The following is a 16,300-nucleotide window of genomic DNA, read 5'->3' on the forward strand; positions in this document are numbered from 1 at the left end:
TTTGTGCTGCTCGTCTCACAGGAGCAAATGTACACCACTTTTATGAAGATGAGCAACAACGTAAGTTCCTTTTCACATCTTGACCCCTTAACTCCCACCTGAACCGAGCACGTTTTCTCCAGATGAAAAAAGACAAAAAAAAGACAAAAAATGTGACAAAAAATGACAAAAAATTGATAAAAAAAAAAAGACAAAAAAAGACAAAAAATTGATTAAAAAAAGACAAAAAATGTGACAAAAAAAGACAAAAAATGGATTAAAAAAAGACAAAAAAATTGATTAAAAAAGACAAAAAATGTGTCAAAAAATGACAAAAAATTGATAAAAAAAAAAGACAAAAAATGTGACAAAAAATGACAAAAAATTGATTTAAAAAAAGACAAAAAAATGTGACAAAAAAAGACAAAAAATTGATTAAAAAAAGACAAAAAATGTGACAAAAAATGACAAAAAATTGATTAAAAAAAGACAAAAAATTTGACAAAAAATGACAAAAAATTGATTTAAAAAAAGACAAAAAATTGATAAAAAATTGATTAAAAAAAAGACAAAAAATGTGACAAAAAATGACAAAAAATTGATTAAAAAAAGACAAAAAATGTGACAAAAAAAGACAAAAAATTGATTAAAAAAAGACAAAAAATGTGACAAAAAATGACAAAAAATTGATTAAAAAAAAGACAAAAAAATTTGACAAAAAATGACAAAAAAAATGATGTGAAAATGACTAAAAATGACAAAAAATTGATTTAAAAAAAGACAAAAAAATGTGACAAAAAAAGACAAAAAATTGATTTAAAAAAGACAAAAAATGTGACAAAAAATGACAAAAAATTGATTAAAAAAAAGACAAAAAAATGTGACAAAAAATGACAAAAAATTGATTAAAAAAAGACAAAAAATGTGACAAAAAAAGACAAAAAATTGATTAAAAAAAGACAAAAAATGTGACAAAAAAAGACAAAAAATTGATTTAAAAAAGACAAAAAATGTGACAAAAAATGACAAAAAATTGATTAAAAAAAAGACAAAAAAATGTGACAAAAAATTGATTTAAAAAAAGACAAAAAATTGATAAAAAATTGATTAAAAAAAAGACAAAAAATGTGACAAAAAATGACAAAAAATTGATTAAAAAAAGACAAAAAATGTGACAAAAAAAGACAAAAAATTGATTAAAAAAAGACAAAAAATGTGACAAAAAATTACAAAAAATTGATTAAAAAAAAGACAAAAAAAATGTGACAAAAAATGACAAAAAAATTGATGTGAAAATGACAAAAAATGACTAAAAATTGATTAAAAAAAAGACAAAAAAATGTGACAAAAAATGACAAAAATATTGATTTAAAAATGACAAAAAAGACAAAAAAGGGATTAAAAAAAGACAAAAACTGGATTAAAAAAGACAAAAACTGGATTAAAAAAGACAAAAAATGTGACAAAAAATGACCAAAAATTGATTTAAAAAAAAGACAAAAAAGTGACAAAAAAAAGACAAAAAATTGATTAAGAAAAAAGACAAAAAAATGTGACAAAAAATGACCAAAAATGACCAAAAATTGATTAAAAAAAGACAAAAAATGTGACAAAAAATGACAAAAAAATGGATTTAAAAATGACAAAAAAGACAAAAACTGGATTAAAAAAGACAAAAAATTGATCAAAAAACTGATCAAAAAAAGACAAAAAAATGTGACAAAAAATTGATTTAAAAAAAAGACCAAAAAATGTGACAAAAAATGACAAAAAAAAATGGATTTAAAAATGACAAAAAAGACAAAAAATGGATTAAAAAAAAGACAAAAAATGGATTGAAAAAGACAAAAAATGTGACAAATGTTAAGATCCTTTGCAGCACCAAAAAGCGGTTTATTTGCTGTGCGAAAAGAAAAGAGAAGAGAGAATTTTTGCCTGTGGCGTCTGCAAACGTTCTGCTCACGAGGCTCGTAAAGCTCTTGTGTAATGGCACTTCCTCCCTGCTTTGTTTTCAGCGAGCCCCGGAGACGCTCCAGCTGGCTCAGCGGTTAATCAGCGTCTTCGTGACTGAAGTTTCTCTCGATGTGTTCCGACTCGTCATTGAAGTCGTAACGTCCGCCGCCCCCGTCCTCGGCTTCCTGCCTCTGGCCAACAGGGTGCGGTTCTCTCAGCTCTCCAGCGTTCATCCCGCCTCTAAAGCCGACCATTATATTGATCATGTGAGCTCATCTTCTTCCTCAGGTTTGTGTAGAGATGCCTGCAGTCAGTGACGTGGGAAAAGTGAAGGAGAAATTCTCCACCTACAAACCCGACGTCGACTGGAAGGAGAAGCTCTGGTGCGTTCTTTTTACGTCGCTTTCCATTGATGATTTATTTAGTTTTCATCCTTAACCTCTTAACTCCCGCCTGAACCGAGAGCATTTTCTCCAGTTCAGCTTTACCCAAATCCTGTAGGCCAGTGTAACACCTCATTTGAAAGCTAAGATCTACAAAACTAAATTGCTCTTTTTCCTCACATTATCAGATTTATTTTCATCACTTTTTTTGTTGGGCAGTCGTCTCATTTTTGTCAATTTTTCGTGACTTTTTGGTCACTTTTTCGTCCATTTTTTTTAAATTTTTAGTCCATTTTTTGTCCATTTTCTTGTCACTTTATCTCACTTTTCCGTCAAATTTTTCTCACTTTTTCGTCACATTTTTGTCAATTAAAAAAAATATATATTTTTGACAATTTTTTGCAATTTTTTTGTCACTTTTTCGTCAAATTATTCAAATTTTTTTGTCAAATTCTTATCACTTTTTTGTCACTTTTTCGTCAAATTATTCAAATTTTTTTGTCAAATTCTTATCACTTTTTTGTCAATTTTTCGTCAAATTTTTCTCACTTTTTTGTACATTTTTTGAAATTTTTGTCACTTTTTCGTCAAATTATTCGCATTTCTTTGTCTAATTCTTATCACTTTTACGTCCTCTTTTTCTTAATTTTTCGTCAAATTTTTGTCAATTTTTTGTCACTTTTTCGTCAGTTTTTGTCACTTTTTCGTCACTTTTTTCACATTTTCATCCTTGTTTTCGTCTCAGTTTTGTTGCTATTTTAACACCTTTATTCCAGAAGCTTTTAGATTGGGGTAAAGCTGGAGAAAAAGTGCTCGGTTCAGGTGGGAGTTAAGGGGTTACGAAAAACAAACCTCCAGCTATGGGCTTGTTATATACATGGGGACATATTAAGTTTAAATGATTGTATGTTTCTCTTTCACTTTAGGAGTAAAATCCTACATTTAGAGACGTAAGTTTTCTTTAAGGTCCTTAGTGCTCGAAATACATAAGATAAGCATTACACAATTTGCAAATATACTGTATAAAAATGCTTTTTTTCCAATTTATTTTAGTGCTGTTGAGTTAAAACAGCGCATTAAAGACTCTGGGAACACCGTGGTTCAACTAAACCAACCTCCTGTCCCAACATTGCCCAAAAAGTGTGCCAAAGTGGAAGCTGAAAACGGCAAAAAAGAACAGAATACAGCTTTGACGGATAAAGAAACGGCCAGTGATAAGAAAGAGGAGAAAGCTCAGTCTGAAGGCACTAAAGTGACGGAGGAGATCACGGATCAGGCCACAGAGAAATCAGAAACTAACGACAATGACCAAAAAGAGGTAAGAATGTGCTCGACATTTTCTTTGATGGAAATTTCATTGATTTTGCAGAAATTGGAATGCAGGGCTCCAGACTAACTTTTATTTTAGTTGCGCTGGTGCTACCAACTTTTTCATTTGGTCGCACAGACAATATTTTGGTCGCACAGACTCGAGACACAATATCAAAATTCACCATTTTAATAAATTAAAACAAGAACAGTTATAAACATGTTCAAAATCACTAATAATTGATCTTAATAATGATTAAAATAATGTTATTTTTTGTTAAAATTAATAATTTTGCATTGTTCTGCTTTAATTTTGTGTTTTCAATCCATTATTATTCATCTTCCTTGACAATTGTTTGTCTCTTTCTTTCCAAATCTGCAATATCACTGTCACTTGCAGGATATTCACTTAGAAAATTATGTATTACGGCCAATTAAGACCCTATTAATCACAGGCAAAAAGCACCTGTTTTAGCCTAAAACCTAAATAAAATACAGGAGCTGAATCTGCCGCGGCTGAGGGGGGGCGGGCTATAACAGCAGCTGCTAGCTTTACGTTAGCTCTCTGTTAGCTTTACGTTAGCTCTCTGTTAGCTTTACATTTGCGCTCTAAAACAAGCTTCTTCTGACCGCGAGGAGATCAGAGCGAGCTCAGGTAGGAACATAAACCGCTAAACTCTTTCTGCTCCTGTCTCCTCCTCTCCAGTCGCTCCTGTCTCCTCCTCTCGAGCTCGTGCTTCTGTCTGACCTGCGCTCGTGAGCTCGCCGCTCGGCTGCAGCGCTACCGCCCCAAAAGGCGAACATAAAAGTGAAAATAGATACTTTTTTGGGGAATAAAGTGTCGGAAAGTGCATATTGGCAGAAAGTAATAGAAGGTTAATTCATCTCGGGACACGTGGCTTCTGTTGCTGTCTGTACTTCATCTGTCACTCAGACAAACAGGGAGAGCGGGGCACCTGCCTGGACAAAACGTTTAGCCTAAACTACCAGCTGACTTCTTCAATAATAGTAGAAGCTAGGGTGCAAGCGTGCGTGTTTGTGCAGTGTATGTGTTCTCACAGAAGGGCTCTGGAGACGATGTTTATAACATTGTTTGTAGCACTCCTCATAAAGCCTATTAGACTCTAAAAATAGTCGCATATGCAAGCATTTTGGTCCCAGTCTAGAGCCCTGGAATGTATTTTATTTTTCAGAAACCAGACTCAACCGCCTCCTCGGCTCCTCCTAAAGGGCAGGACCTGAAAACCAAGACGTCAGCTGTTCGTGAGCCCAAACAGAACAAACTGCAGTCTTCGGACAGCGAGCAGGAGGACAAAAAGGTCAGACAATCCGCAGATATTATCATTTGGCTCAGGCGCTAGATTGTTATAAATAAATCTCCTTTCCCCTTTACAGAGTCAGGCTTCAGAAGACTCCGCCACCCATCGCATCTCCTCCAGGGACTTCCCGTTCGAAGACTTGTCCGACTTCGTGATGGTCGACGAGATTTCGGACGAAGGGGAAGAACGGAGCTCGAGTCGCCACCACCATCAGTCCTCTTCTTCCTCTTTGCGTAGGTCCTCGGATTCGCGGCGGGATCGGGAAAAACCCGGCTCGTCCTCTGATCGTCACCACTCGTCGTCTTCGCGGTCTTCGAAAGATTCGGCGAAACATCCTTCGTCGACGGCTTCTAGTTCTAGGTCGAGTAAAGACGGTTTCAAAAGCCCCTCCAGCTCCACTTCGTCTTCTCCCAGGAAACCCAGCGAATCGTCCAAATCTCCGAAATACCATTCCGCCTCGTCTTCCGGTAGTAGCCGACCCTCCTCTTCTCGCGATAAGCTTTCGGAAAAATCGGACCGCCATAGCAAGGATAAAGCGAAGGAGAGCGAAGCGGCAAAGTCCGGCCACAAGGGGTCAGACAAAGGTTCTTCTAGATCGCAAGAAAAGGAAGCGAAATCGAGACAAAGCTCAAACGTTCAGGATTTACAAGATGCTGGTGAAAAAACTTCGGTAACTGATGATGGTGGTGATGGATATGAAGTTATTGATGAAACCGAAAGCTACGAAGTTTTAGATTCAGTTGACGACTCGACAAAAACGGTACAAGAGGGAGCTGACTTGGAGGAATCTTTTCAGGTGTTGGACAGTGTTGCTGAAGAACAAGCCAACGAAGAACCATCTGATGAAAAGGTATCTGAAGAGGCTCCCGATCAGGAAATGAACTCTTCCCAAACCAAAAGTACGACAGAAAACGTTGAGGATTTAAAACCATTGACGAGAAGCAAAAGGAAAAGAGAGGAAGACGTTGCTGAAACACAAGTTTGCTCCAAAACTGCCAAAACGGACGACCAAGAAGGCGATGAACAAAAAACCTTTGAGATCCTGGATTCCATTGAAGACCAGACTTCTACTGAAGAAGCGCAAAAGGTTGAAGATGTTTCCAGTCATGAGGAATTGGCAGAAAAAGATGACTCCGAGGCTGTACAAGTGGAAGATCAGCCTAAATCAGATACTGAGTCCAAGAAGAATGAGGCTGCCAGTACCAGGTCAACAAGGAGTGGAAGAGCTACCAAAAAATCGGAACCAAAGGCCAAACAAGAGTTGCCAGTTTCCAAAATAGAGGAGGAAATGGTTGAATTTAAAGTTGTGGATTCGGTCGAAGAGGAACCTACTAAAGAAGAAACCTCTATGAGAAGGCGTAGTACTAGAGGGAAGAAGGAGGAGAAATTTGAAGTACTGGATTCGATTACAGATACTTCATCAAAGCTGGACGTATCTGAACGATCGACGAGGGAAAGGAGGTCTCGATCGGTCAAAATGGACTCCTCGACCGATGAAAAATTGCACGACTCCAAGCATAAGGGGAGAAGTTCTCAAGAAAAAGCAGATAGCAAGGCTTGTAAAGATTTGAAAGAAAGTGCTGCTGATTTTGAGCAAGGTGCCTTTGAGATTTTGGACTCCGTCGAAGAAGAGGCTGTTGTTTCAGACATGTCTGCGAGGGGAAAAACGTCCAAAAGTGACTCTTCCTTGGACGAAAAGTCATGCAAAGATGACTCGAGGCAAAAGACAAGAAAATCCAGAGAAAGAAGTGAAGACAAAGGGTTGGTAGAAGCGAAAGAAGAAAATCCAACCCATTTGGAGTCAAGTACATTTGAGATTTTGGACTCCGTTGAGGAAGAACCTACAACAATTTCAGAAAGCCCGAGAAGTGGGAAAATGTCTAAAAGTGACTCATCGAAAAAAGAAAGTACACCGTCACAAAGTAGAGAAACGCCAGTAAGAGAATCACAGGAAGCTACGGCGGGAGAAATGTATAAAGTGATAGATTCAGTTGAAGAAGTACAAACTCGGTCTTCGAGACAAACAAGATCCTCCCAGAGAGATCGCTCCTCCGCCTCGCCGCTTACGGGAACTACGCCAACAAGACGTGGAAGGACCCCTGCCAGAGAAACAAAACAAGAAAAACTTGGAAAGCCACCGGCGAAAGATTTGCCTAAAGTTGACGTACAACAAGCGATTGAAGAGGAGTTTGAGATACTAGACGCTGTGGAAGAGGAACCAACCCCGACTCCGAAAGCTAGCAGGGGTAGACCGAGAAAACAACCCCAAAAGATGGCTGCCAAATTAGACAAAAAAGTCAAAATGACAGCCAAGGGGGAAGGCAACATCCGGGAATCTGAGCAGGAGAAGCAATCGATGGTGATTCCTGAAGACAGTTTACCCAAAAACGTTGAAGAAGAGGAGGAACCACTCTATGAAATCTTGGATTCGTTGGAGGAAGATCAAATCCAAGATGAACAAATGTCATGCACAGGAGAAGCCGCTGAAACTCTCGTGGTAAAAAGTGATCAAGAGGATGGACAAACTTTTGAAACCAAGGAAAAACCCATGGAACATACTACCATAAATGTTTCTGAAATTGAAAAATATTTAGCTGAGGTTAGATCTGGTCAAGTTCAAGAGAAATCTGTTGAATTGCAGAAAGATGATTTAGAAAATGCCATTTTTGAGCAAAAATCTTCCGAAACCTTGGATGAAACCGCGATGGAGGTCCTGGAGCAATCTGGAAACTTGAACGACCAAGTTTCTAAGGAAGCAGAGGAAACCAGTGAGGCGGCTGTTCCGGAAGCTGAGAAGACGGAAAGACAGACCACTCGAGCAACCAGATCAACCAGAAGCGGGAAAGTGGGTCTTGGTGAAGAAGCTTCTCCAAAACAACGGACGAGCAGACGGAATGAAGCCAAGCAAGAGTCAAAATCTGAATCGCCAATGGAGAAAGACGAGAAGGAATCATCCCAAACTCGTGAAATGGTGGCATCAAAATCGGAAAAGTCTGAAATTCTGAAATTGGATGAGGTTAGCGATGATGAATTTCAAGTGTTGGACTCTGTTGAAGATGTGGTGGAGATTAAGAAGCAAAAACGAACTCCATCAGTTGTTGCTAAGAGGAAGGGCAGGCCTTGCAAACAACCCAGGAAGAGTGCCTCGAAATCTGGCAACGTCAAGGCAGCTAGTCAGTCCACAGATCAAGGCCAGGAGTCAAACATTGAACAAGACAAAATGGACGATGTTTCAGAAAAGCAAGACATGGCGAAATCCGAAACTGTTTCGGAAGAAATGGCCCAAGCTGAAGATGACGAGGAACCGATTTATGAAGTCTTGGACGCGGTAGAAGGAGACCAAGTTCTGGGCGAGGAGCGTGAAGACGTTATCGCAGAAACGACGGAAAACTTAAAAGATTTGGCCCCGAAAGACGGTCAACCAAGCGGAGAAGGCGACACTGCTTCCGAAATCCGCGAAGAAGAGGTTGCAATCGGGAAAGGGGATGTGGAAAAAGATGCAACAACAGAACTCCGAGAACAAAATTTGGGAACCCCAGACGTGATTGAGAAATCGGAGGAAGATACTACTGAACAAGAAACTACTGAAGTTCAAGAACCGGTTGAAGATCAGACGGTGACAGAAGATCAGACGGTGACAGAAGATCAGACGGTGACTGAAGATCAGACGGTGACAGAAGATCAGACGGTGACTGAAGACATTGTGGAGGGTTTAGAAGTTGTAGAAAAAGATGACGCCCAGGTAGCAGACAATCAAGCTACAACTACGGACTCGGACAACCCAAGAAACACTGAGGAATTGAGTGAAGAGACATCTCCAAATAGGCAAACGGACAAAGTGTGTGAATTTGTGGCCAAAGAAGAATCTGAAAATAACTTGGTTGATTCTTGCACTGAAGCTGGAGATGGAAGTGGTCAACATGAACAAGAGTTAGCCGTTGATAGTGGCAATGTCCAGGTTTTAGAGCTAGAAATGTCTGAGAAAAAGCAGGAGGACAAAAGTGTAAAAGTAGATATGAATTTAGACGCGGTCAGCGACGGAGAAGATTTTCCCGACTTCTTTGATGACGATGGTCTGGTCGTTCTGGATGAATTTGTCGACGATGAAGAGGAGGAGGAGGAAGGGGAGGGGCTACAAGCGGAAGGCGAGGAGCTTTGTGGAGAGGAGGAGGGGCTGAGGGCTGAAGAGGAGGGGCTGAGGGCTGAAGAGGAGGGGCTGAGGGCAGAAGAGGAGGGGCTGAGGGCAGAAGAGGAGGAGCTACGCAGAGAAGATGAACTGAAGGCAGGAGGAGAGGAGCGAGTTCCCAAAGAGGAGCCAAAGGCAGAAGAGGAGGAGCTAAGGAAAGAAGTGGAGCAGCACATTTCCGAAGAGGAGGAGCTAAAGAAGGAAGTCTTGGAGCCACACCCCCTCGTGCAGGAGGACCAATCAGAGCCGGTCCAACCAGAAGTGAGTATTTTAACACTGAAATGCTTACATTTAATGACAATAACCTTTAGTTATTCACTCCAGTTCATTATTTTTGGGAGCACATTTTTCGAAACAATGGTGTCCCAAAGTTTTTCACATTATGGATGTATAAAAACAATCAATTATTTACGTTAAACCTGTAATTCTTTTGTGTTCTAGAGTTTGGAACTTCCAGATGAAGCTGGTAAAGAGGAGGCTGTCGCTGTGGAAGAGACGCAAGAGCAAGAAGAATCCAAATCTGTCAAACGAAAACACGAAGAGGAGGCTGGTAGGTTTTGTTCAGTGGGAGTAGGGCTGGTCGATTATTGAAAAAATAATAATCACGATTATTTTTGTCATAATTGAAATCACGATTATTCAAACGATTATTTGTTGCCTTTAAAAAAAAACATCAAAAAAGTGACAAAAATCCATAAAAAAAAGACAAAAATCCAGCAAAAAAGTGACAAAAATCCAGCAAAAAAGTGACAAAAATAAAAAAAGGACAAAAATCCAGCAAAAAAGTGACAAAAATCCATAAAAAAAAGACAAAAATCCAGCAAAAAAGTGACAAAAATCCAGCAAAAAAAGACAAAAATCCAGCAAAAAAGTGACAAAAATAAAAAAAAGGACAAAAATCCAGCAAAAAAGTGACAAAAATAAAAAAAGGACAAAAATCCAGCAAAAAAGTGACAAAAATCCATTAAAAAAAAGACAAAAATCCAGCAAAAAAGTGACAAAAATCAAAAAAGAAAAAAGAAAAAAATCCAGCAAAAAAAGACAAAAATCCATAAAAAAAAGTGACAAAAATCCAGCAGAAAAAAGACAAAAATCCATAATAAAAGACAAAAATCCAGCAAAAAAGGGACAAAAATCCCAAAATTAAAAATTTGAAAAAAAACCTTAAAAAAATAAAATAATTAAAAAAAAACATTAAAAAAAAAAAATTGAAAAAAAATATTATTATCGATTTTTTGCGATTATGCTAATTTTGTAATCGTTTACTGTTGTAATCGAAATCGTAATCGAATTTCGATTAATTGCACAGCCCTAAGTGGGAGGCAGATGAAGTACGGCGTTTTGCTGTCTGTACTAAGGCATCAGCGTCTCGTTTCAGAAGAGATTCCAAGCTTCGTGACGGTCGATGAAGTGGGGGAAGCGGAGGAGGAGACGACTCCGAAATCTCGAGGTCGGGGCCGAAAGAAGGGCAGGAAATCGCCCGGTAAGTTTATTTTGATTCACGCACGTTGATAAATCTCACTTTTCATGTCGTTAAATCCAGGGTGTCCGCGGGGTCTTAACAAGTCTTAAATTCAAGAATCCAAATTTAAGGCCTTAAAAAGTCTAAAATTCGGCCTGTTTGATCTTAAATCCAGGGTAAACTGGTCTTAAAATTAACGTTCAACGACCCAATTATTTGCGCACAATTTAGTTTAAAAAGTCGACAAATAAAGTGACAGAAGCAGCGATGAGGAGCCGCCGGTGCCGCTCATGGTCCGAGACGGCGAAGCGACGCTGACGCTCTGGCCGCCGCCACAAACAACGTAAACTCAGCGACAGTCGAGCGAGGCAGAAGGACTCTCCTTCAGAGCTTTATCCGCCCAAACAAACCACTGAAGTCAGCAGAGTTTAGGAATCCAGAACATGACCGAGGTGTCGCTGATGGATCCATAATGCTGCTGTCGGTGGAAAGATACGTCTAATATGAAACAACGTGGAGATAATCCTTCACTGTAAATATCCAACTCAAGGTGATGAACGGCATCATTCACAATAAAGTTTGTCCAAATGTTGGGAAACACAAAGCGAACGCTCCTCTGCTCAGGAACAGAAGGAAAGAGAAAGTCCTGTTACTCTAGAAACAAGTTTCTCACTTTGTTCATCAAAACATCTGACAAACAAGTTTAGAAAACAGAAAACCGAGACGAGATTCTGGCCTAATAATAATATCATTAAAATAATGATGATAATTAATGAGTTGTAAAGTTGACAGTGTTTTGTTCTTGGCAAACGAGTGGAAAAGCTGCTTTTATTTGTAGAAACAGTGAATGTTTACCAGCTCAAGTATTATAAAGCATTTTGTTTTCTTTCATTCAGTCGATAATTGTGAGTAATTATTCAATCTCAATATTCTTATTATGGGATAAGGTTGTTAAAGCTTGAATGGTTGTTAAAATGCCTAATGTGAAAAATGAAGTTCTTACATTTGTACATCCCACTGTGAAATCAGAAACAACCGTTTGACACTTGGATTTTTGTGACGGTGATTTTCTTTACAGTCCATTTATATATTGCGCGTTCAAAAACAGCTCTTATTTTGGAGATTTTGTGGTCTTAAAAAGGTCTTAAAAAGTCTTAAATTTGACTTGTCCCACTCTGCAGATGCCCTGTAAATCATTGTTTTAAAACATGTTCTTTGTTCTTGAATCTTTAGTGAGGAAGTCGGCTCGAGGCAGAAAGGCGCTGAACGACGAAGTGCCGGAGGAGGGTCAGATGGAGCCGGCGGAGGAGGGCGAGCCCAGTGCTGATTCTAGGGAGAGGAGAGGGGACAGTGGCCCCTCTGTGGAGCCCCATCCAGAGACCGGGACACGGGCGCAGGCGGCGGCCGGGGAGCTGTGTGTGGAGCTGGGAGCAGAGACCGGCCTCAGAGGTACCAGGACAAATTACAAATTACGTAATTACATTTAGGTACCGGACTAGCAGACTGTAATACCGTAAATTCTCTAATACTGGCCTGTCTTCCATTAGCGGCCGGGTCTCTGACAGAGGCCGGTTTCTAAAACAGGCCGGGGCTTTTATTAGAAACTATAGCGGTAGAAATATTCCCCATGTTAGGAATTTGTCTCATACTGGTGTAAAAGAAAACTCACGTGCAGGAAGTAAACAAACTGAACCCGGGCCGAGGGGAACGCTGCGGAGGATCTGATCCGAGCGTAACTTTGACACAGATTTAGCCACTTTTCAAACCTCCTGTGACTATATTTGGAAACAGGGCAAACAAATGTTTATGACCCTCCAGGGTTTTAATAAAGTCTCCATCGCGTCTTCAAAGCACGTCCAGCTGCTCCGTGTGCAGGTCAGTCCCACGTCTCAAAATAACTCCTCCCATCAGCGCGAGCGTCTCGTCTTCTCTCGGGTCAGTCTCATGATCGATCACAAACACAAACGCTCCGTCTAAACTCGCCTTTACACAAGATAACAACAAATAATCCGGTCCGCGGTAAAAACGAAACAGAAACCTGCAGTGACATTGATGTCAAAGCTCCGCTAACAGCAACGAAACACTTCCTGTTGTCCCGACAAAATAAAAGACATCAATGTTCCAGCCGCTGGGAGAGGGTTTGAAATGTTCATTAATAAATTAACCTAATATTTTAGGTTCAAATGGACACAAATCTCGTTTTTCTTCGTTTTCCTGGTCGTCCGTTTTGCTCAAATAGAAATAAAGGCCTGTCTCTAATTGTGGCCTGGTTCCAATAAAGGCCTGGTCCGAGATGCCCTTGAGTAAATAAAGGCCCCGGCCTGTATTAGAGAGTTTACGGTAATTATATAATAATTTTTTCCATTTTGCCTGGAGCAATCTACACTATTCGGAGAAGATGTAAAAAGTTGTTTGGCCTCTCAACTACGACTATTTAAAAAAGAAGATTCAGTGGCTTTTTTTTTTAATTCCTATTTTTAATAATGAAATGTTTGTGTTGTTGCAGCGGGCAGTAAACGGAGAACGGATCTCGAGGGTCCGGAATCGAAGCGCTCTCGGTCTCAGTCGCCTTCTGTTCCGTCCGACACGAAGCTGCCTCCGTTCAGACCCAACAACCCTCTCGGTAACAAACACACGCACTCTCTCGACTTTCATTAGGCGATTTTTAGAAGAATATTTACCGACGGTTCCAGTCGAGCCGAGGGACAGTGAATCTCTCGTGTGTTGCAGGTCAGCAGTTCGTCGTAGCGAAGTCTGGCTTCTTCTGCGACCTCTGCTCCGTGTTTTACCTGAAGGAGTCGACGGCGCGAGAGCAGCACTGCAGCAGCCGCCGCCACTACGACAACGTCAAGGTACGAGAGTGAAAATACACCAAACTCACTCTTTCACTAAAGACGAGATGTGTGTGTGCGCATGTGCAGACACAGTTACTAAACCTTAGGGCCGTTTTCATCCCACTCTTTAACAACATCTGCACCTCTTTACCCAGGTCTACAGGTTGACGTTACCCAAATTTAAAAGCTCCTTGAATAAAAAAACTAGGGATGCACCGATACTGATACCACATGCTTGTACTCGTACTCATTCACGAGGTCCCGATACCAGAAACCGATACCATTTGACGTGCGGCCAGCGCAGCTACGAGGCAACAAACTGGAGAATTCGTGGAAACACAATAATCCACATAGAGCTGACTTTATTACAGACTGCGCTCTCTAAACCAGAGTCTGAGCTGGATTTAACCAGAGCTTAATGTTGTTAGCGCTGCAGCGTCTGCAGTGTTTACAACATACAGGCTAACGTTGCTAACTCGTGGCTAACAGTTTTGGCCATTCTGACGCCGTTTTAAGCCCAGGGGTTTATTCATCTGAAAAACTAACCCAGCGACTAAAAAGTCCTCAGAAAATCCACATTAAAGACATACAGCATGTTTATAATGAGGGAAAATGAGCTGCAGCAGAACAATGAAAATGCTGTAGCTTCTCGCTAAGTTACTACAAACACACGAGAAAATCTACAGGAGCTGAAGTAAAGACGGAAAGAGACCATTTAAGTAACATCTCAATACTATTGTTAAATAAAAACACATAAATGAATAAAGCTCAGGCATTGGGAGCTTTAGGACATGGGCTTTTCTGTCTATGATGGACAGAGACATAAAAAATACAAAATTATATTGAATGAAAATGAAATAAATAAATAAATGGCATCAGCACAATTCTAATATACCGGCTCTTAAAAGTGTCGCCTACTTTACTTAAGGAAATGTACATGAGTAAATTTACTAATTACAAACCAATCTGCTGTGAAAAAAGTAACAAAGTAACAAGAAAATGCCTTGTACTCGTATCGGTATTCGGTATCGGCGAGTACTTAAATCAAAGTACTCGTACTCGTATCGGTTTTAGAAAAAGAGGTATCGGTGCATCCCTAAAAAAAACGTCAATATAGAAACAAAAATACAAAGGAAAAAAGCCACAAAAGAGTGACAAAGAAGCAACAATAATACATAAAACAAAACAAAAAAAGACTAAAGAGCCACAAAAAGGTGATGAAACCATGACCAAAAAGCAACGACAAAAAAGTCGGGATCAGTTTTGTCGGTCTTAGCTTTCAAATGAGCCGTTACACTGTTGCTCACAAGTCTAGAACAAGCTTTTAGTTTTGGGTAAAGCCGAACTTAAGAAAAAGCACAAGCATCAACCACGTTTTTGTCACATTTTTTGTCGTGTTTGTTGTATTCTGGTACGATTTTTGTAGCTCTTTTCTTTTGATTTGTTGCTTTCTTTTTCAGGAAGCTTTTTAGATTTGGGTAATGCCAAACTGTACAAAATGTGCTCTTTTTTTTTTTACACATTTTTTTTTCTTATTTTACCCCAATTTTTGGCTCTTTTTTAATCACTATTTTCCCTATTTCCTCCATTTTTCCCTATTTTTGCACAATTTTTTCATTTTTTTTGCCACAATTTCTCCCATTTTTTACACATTATTGTTCTGGTTCAAATATTTTAGTGTAGGTATCGGAACCAAATGCCTTCTGTCCTCTTTGGCCATTATATAGGCCTGTGTAGCACCTCATTTGAAAGCTAAGACCCACAAAACTGATCTTTTTCCTCACGTTGTTGCTGTGTTGTGTCACCTTTTTTATGGTTGTTTTTTTTTTAGTTTAGAGCTTAGAGTTTTTGTTGAATTTTTGTTGAATTTTGTAATTTTTTGTTGAGTTTTTGTCAAATTTTTAGTTGAGTTTTTGTCACATTTTTTTTAATTTTTGTTGATTTTTTGTAATTTTTTAGTTGAGTTTTTGTCACATTTTTGTAATTTTTGTTGATTTTTTGTAATTTTTTTGTTGAATTTTTGTCACATTTTTGTTGCGTTTACATCCTTGTTTTCTTCTCATTTTTTGTGGCTGTTTTGGCGCTTTTTTCCCAAGAATCTTTTTGATTAGGGTAAAGCCAAACTGGAGAAAATGGGATCCGTTCAGGTGGGAGTTAAGAGGTTAACTCCATTCATTTTACCGCCCGACCTGAGTCCGAAAGCAGACGTGCATTGTTTGAAGGTTTATTTGTCTTCATATTTTCCAGAAATACTTCGAGAGACAGTCACGAGGTGCGAGTCACCTTTGAAGACGACATCTCCCTGAAGCTAAACTCAGTATTTCCTTTTACTCCGGACCTCACCGCCTTCAGTATCTGTGCCTTTGCTCATGGAGTCACAAGTTCTGTTCTATATCGTTCTCCTGCCTCATTGTTTTCAACTTCATGGGTCCTGAACAGCGAGTTTCTCCCGGAAATGTCTGATTTTGTTGGAGTAAATTCAACAAACTCGATGTGAAAATGTGAAAAAAATGTCCTTTAAGTCTATTATCTTTTGTTTTGTATTATCTTTTTGTTTTTATTTCCCATGGCACATGTTCAGATGGAAATGTATTGAAAAGGGTCCACATTATGTACATTGTTTTGATTTTATAACATGTTTGTGTATAAAAAGAATAAAGTTTAATATTTTTAAATCGGACTCGCGCTTGTTTTAGTCTAAGTGGGAAATAGTGTTGAGATTGTTTTATAAAAGGCACTTTATGTCAATCAAAGCACCAGGAAGAGCAAGTATTTAAGTACTGTATAAGATTTCCACATTACTTCCATGAAAAAGTTAAGTGTTTATTTTTATTACATCACAATTTCACACATTTCCTTTTAAATCAACATTACTT

General features: G+C 38.9%; 1 protein-coding gene across 1 annotated transcript; it reads left to right on the top strand.

Moving 5' to 3' along the window:
* The first annotated feature begins 14 nt into the window (after positions 1-14).
* Positions 15-15,794, top strand: LOC306980466 (uncharacterized protein). Its single transcript, XM_079579857.1, has 13 exons — positions 15-60; positions 1,995-2,135; positions 2,221-2,315; positions 3,242-3,265; positions 3,369-3,633; positions 4,817-4,942; positions 5,019-9,389; positions 9,570-9,678; positions 10,507-10,611; positions 11,824-12,039; positions 13,097-13,213; positions 13,321-13,442; positions 15,672-15,794. The coding sequence occupies exons 1-13, from the start codon at positions 28-30 to the stop codon at positions 15,711-15,713; spliced, it is 5,766 nt and encodes a 1,921-aa protein (XP_079435983.1). The 5' UTR covers positions 15-27; the 3' UTR covers positions 15,714-15,794.
* Positions 15,795-16,300: the final 506 nt, after the last annotated feature.

Source organism: Gobius niger (genome assembly GCF_951799975.1).
Source record: "Gobius niger genome assembly, chromosome: 21".
NCBI lineage: Eukaryota > Metazoa > Chordata > Actinopteri > Gobiiformes > Gobiidae > Gobius > Gobius niger.

Bases quoted from the DNA above. Each gene is read 5' to 3' on its own strand.
- LOC306980466 (XM_079579857.1), top strand. From the start codon at position 28: ATGTACACCACTTTTATGAAGATGAGCAACAAC. The intron at 61-1,994 runs GTAAGTTCCTTT...CTTTGTTTTCAG, and splicing joins TTATGAAGATGAGCAACAAC to CGAGCCCCGGAGACGCTCCA. The intron at 12,040-13,096 runs GTACCAGGACAA...GTGTTGTTGCAG, and splicing joins AGCAGAGACCGGCCTCAGAG to CGGGCAGTAAACGGAGAACG.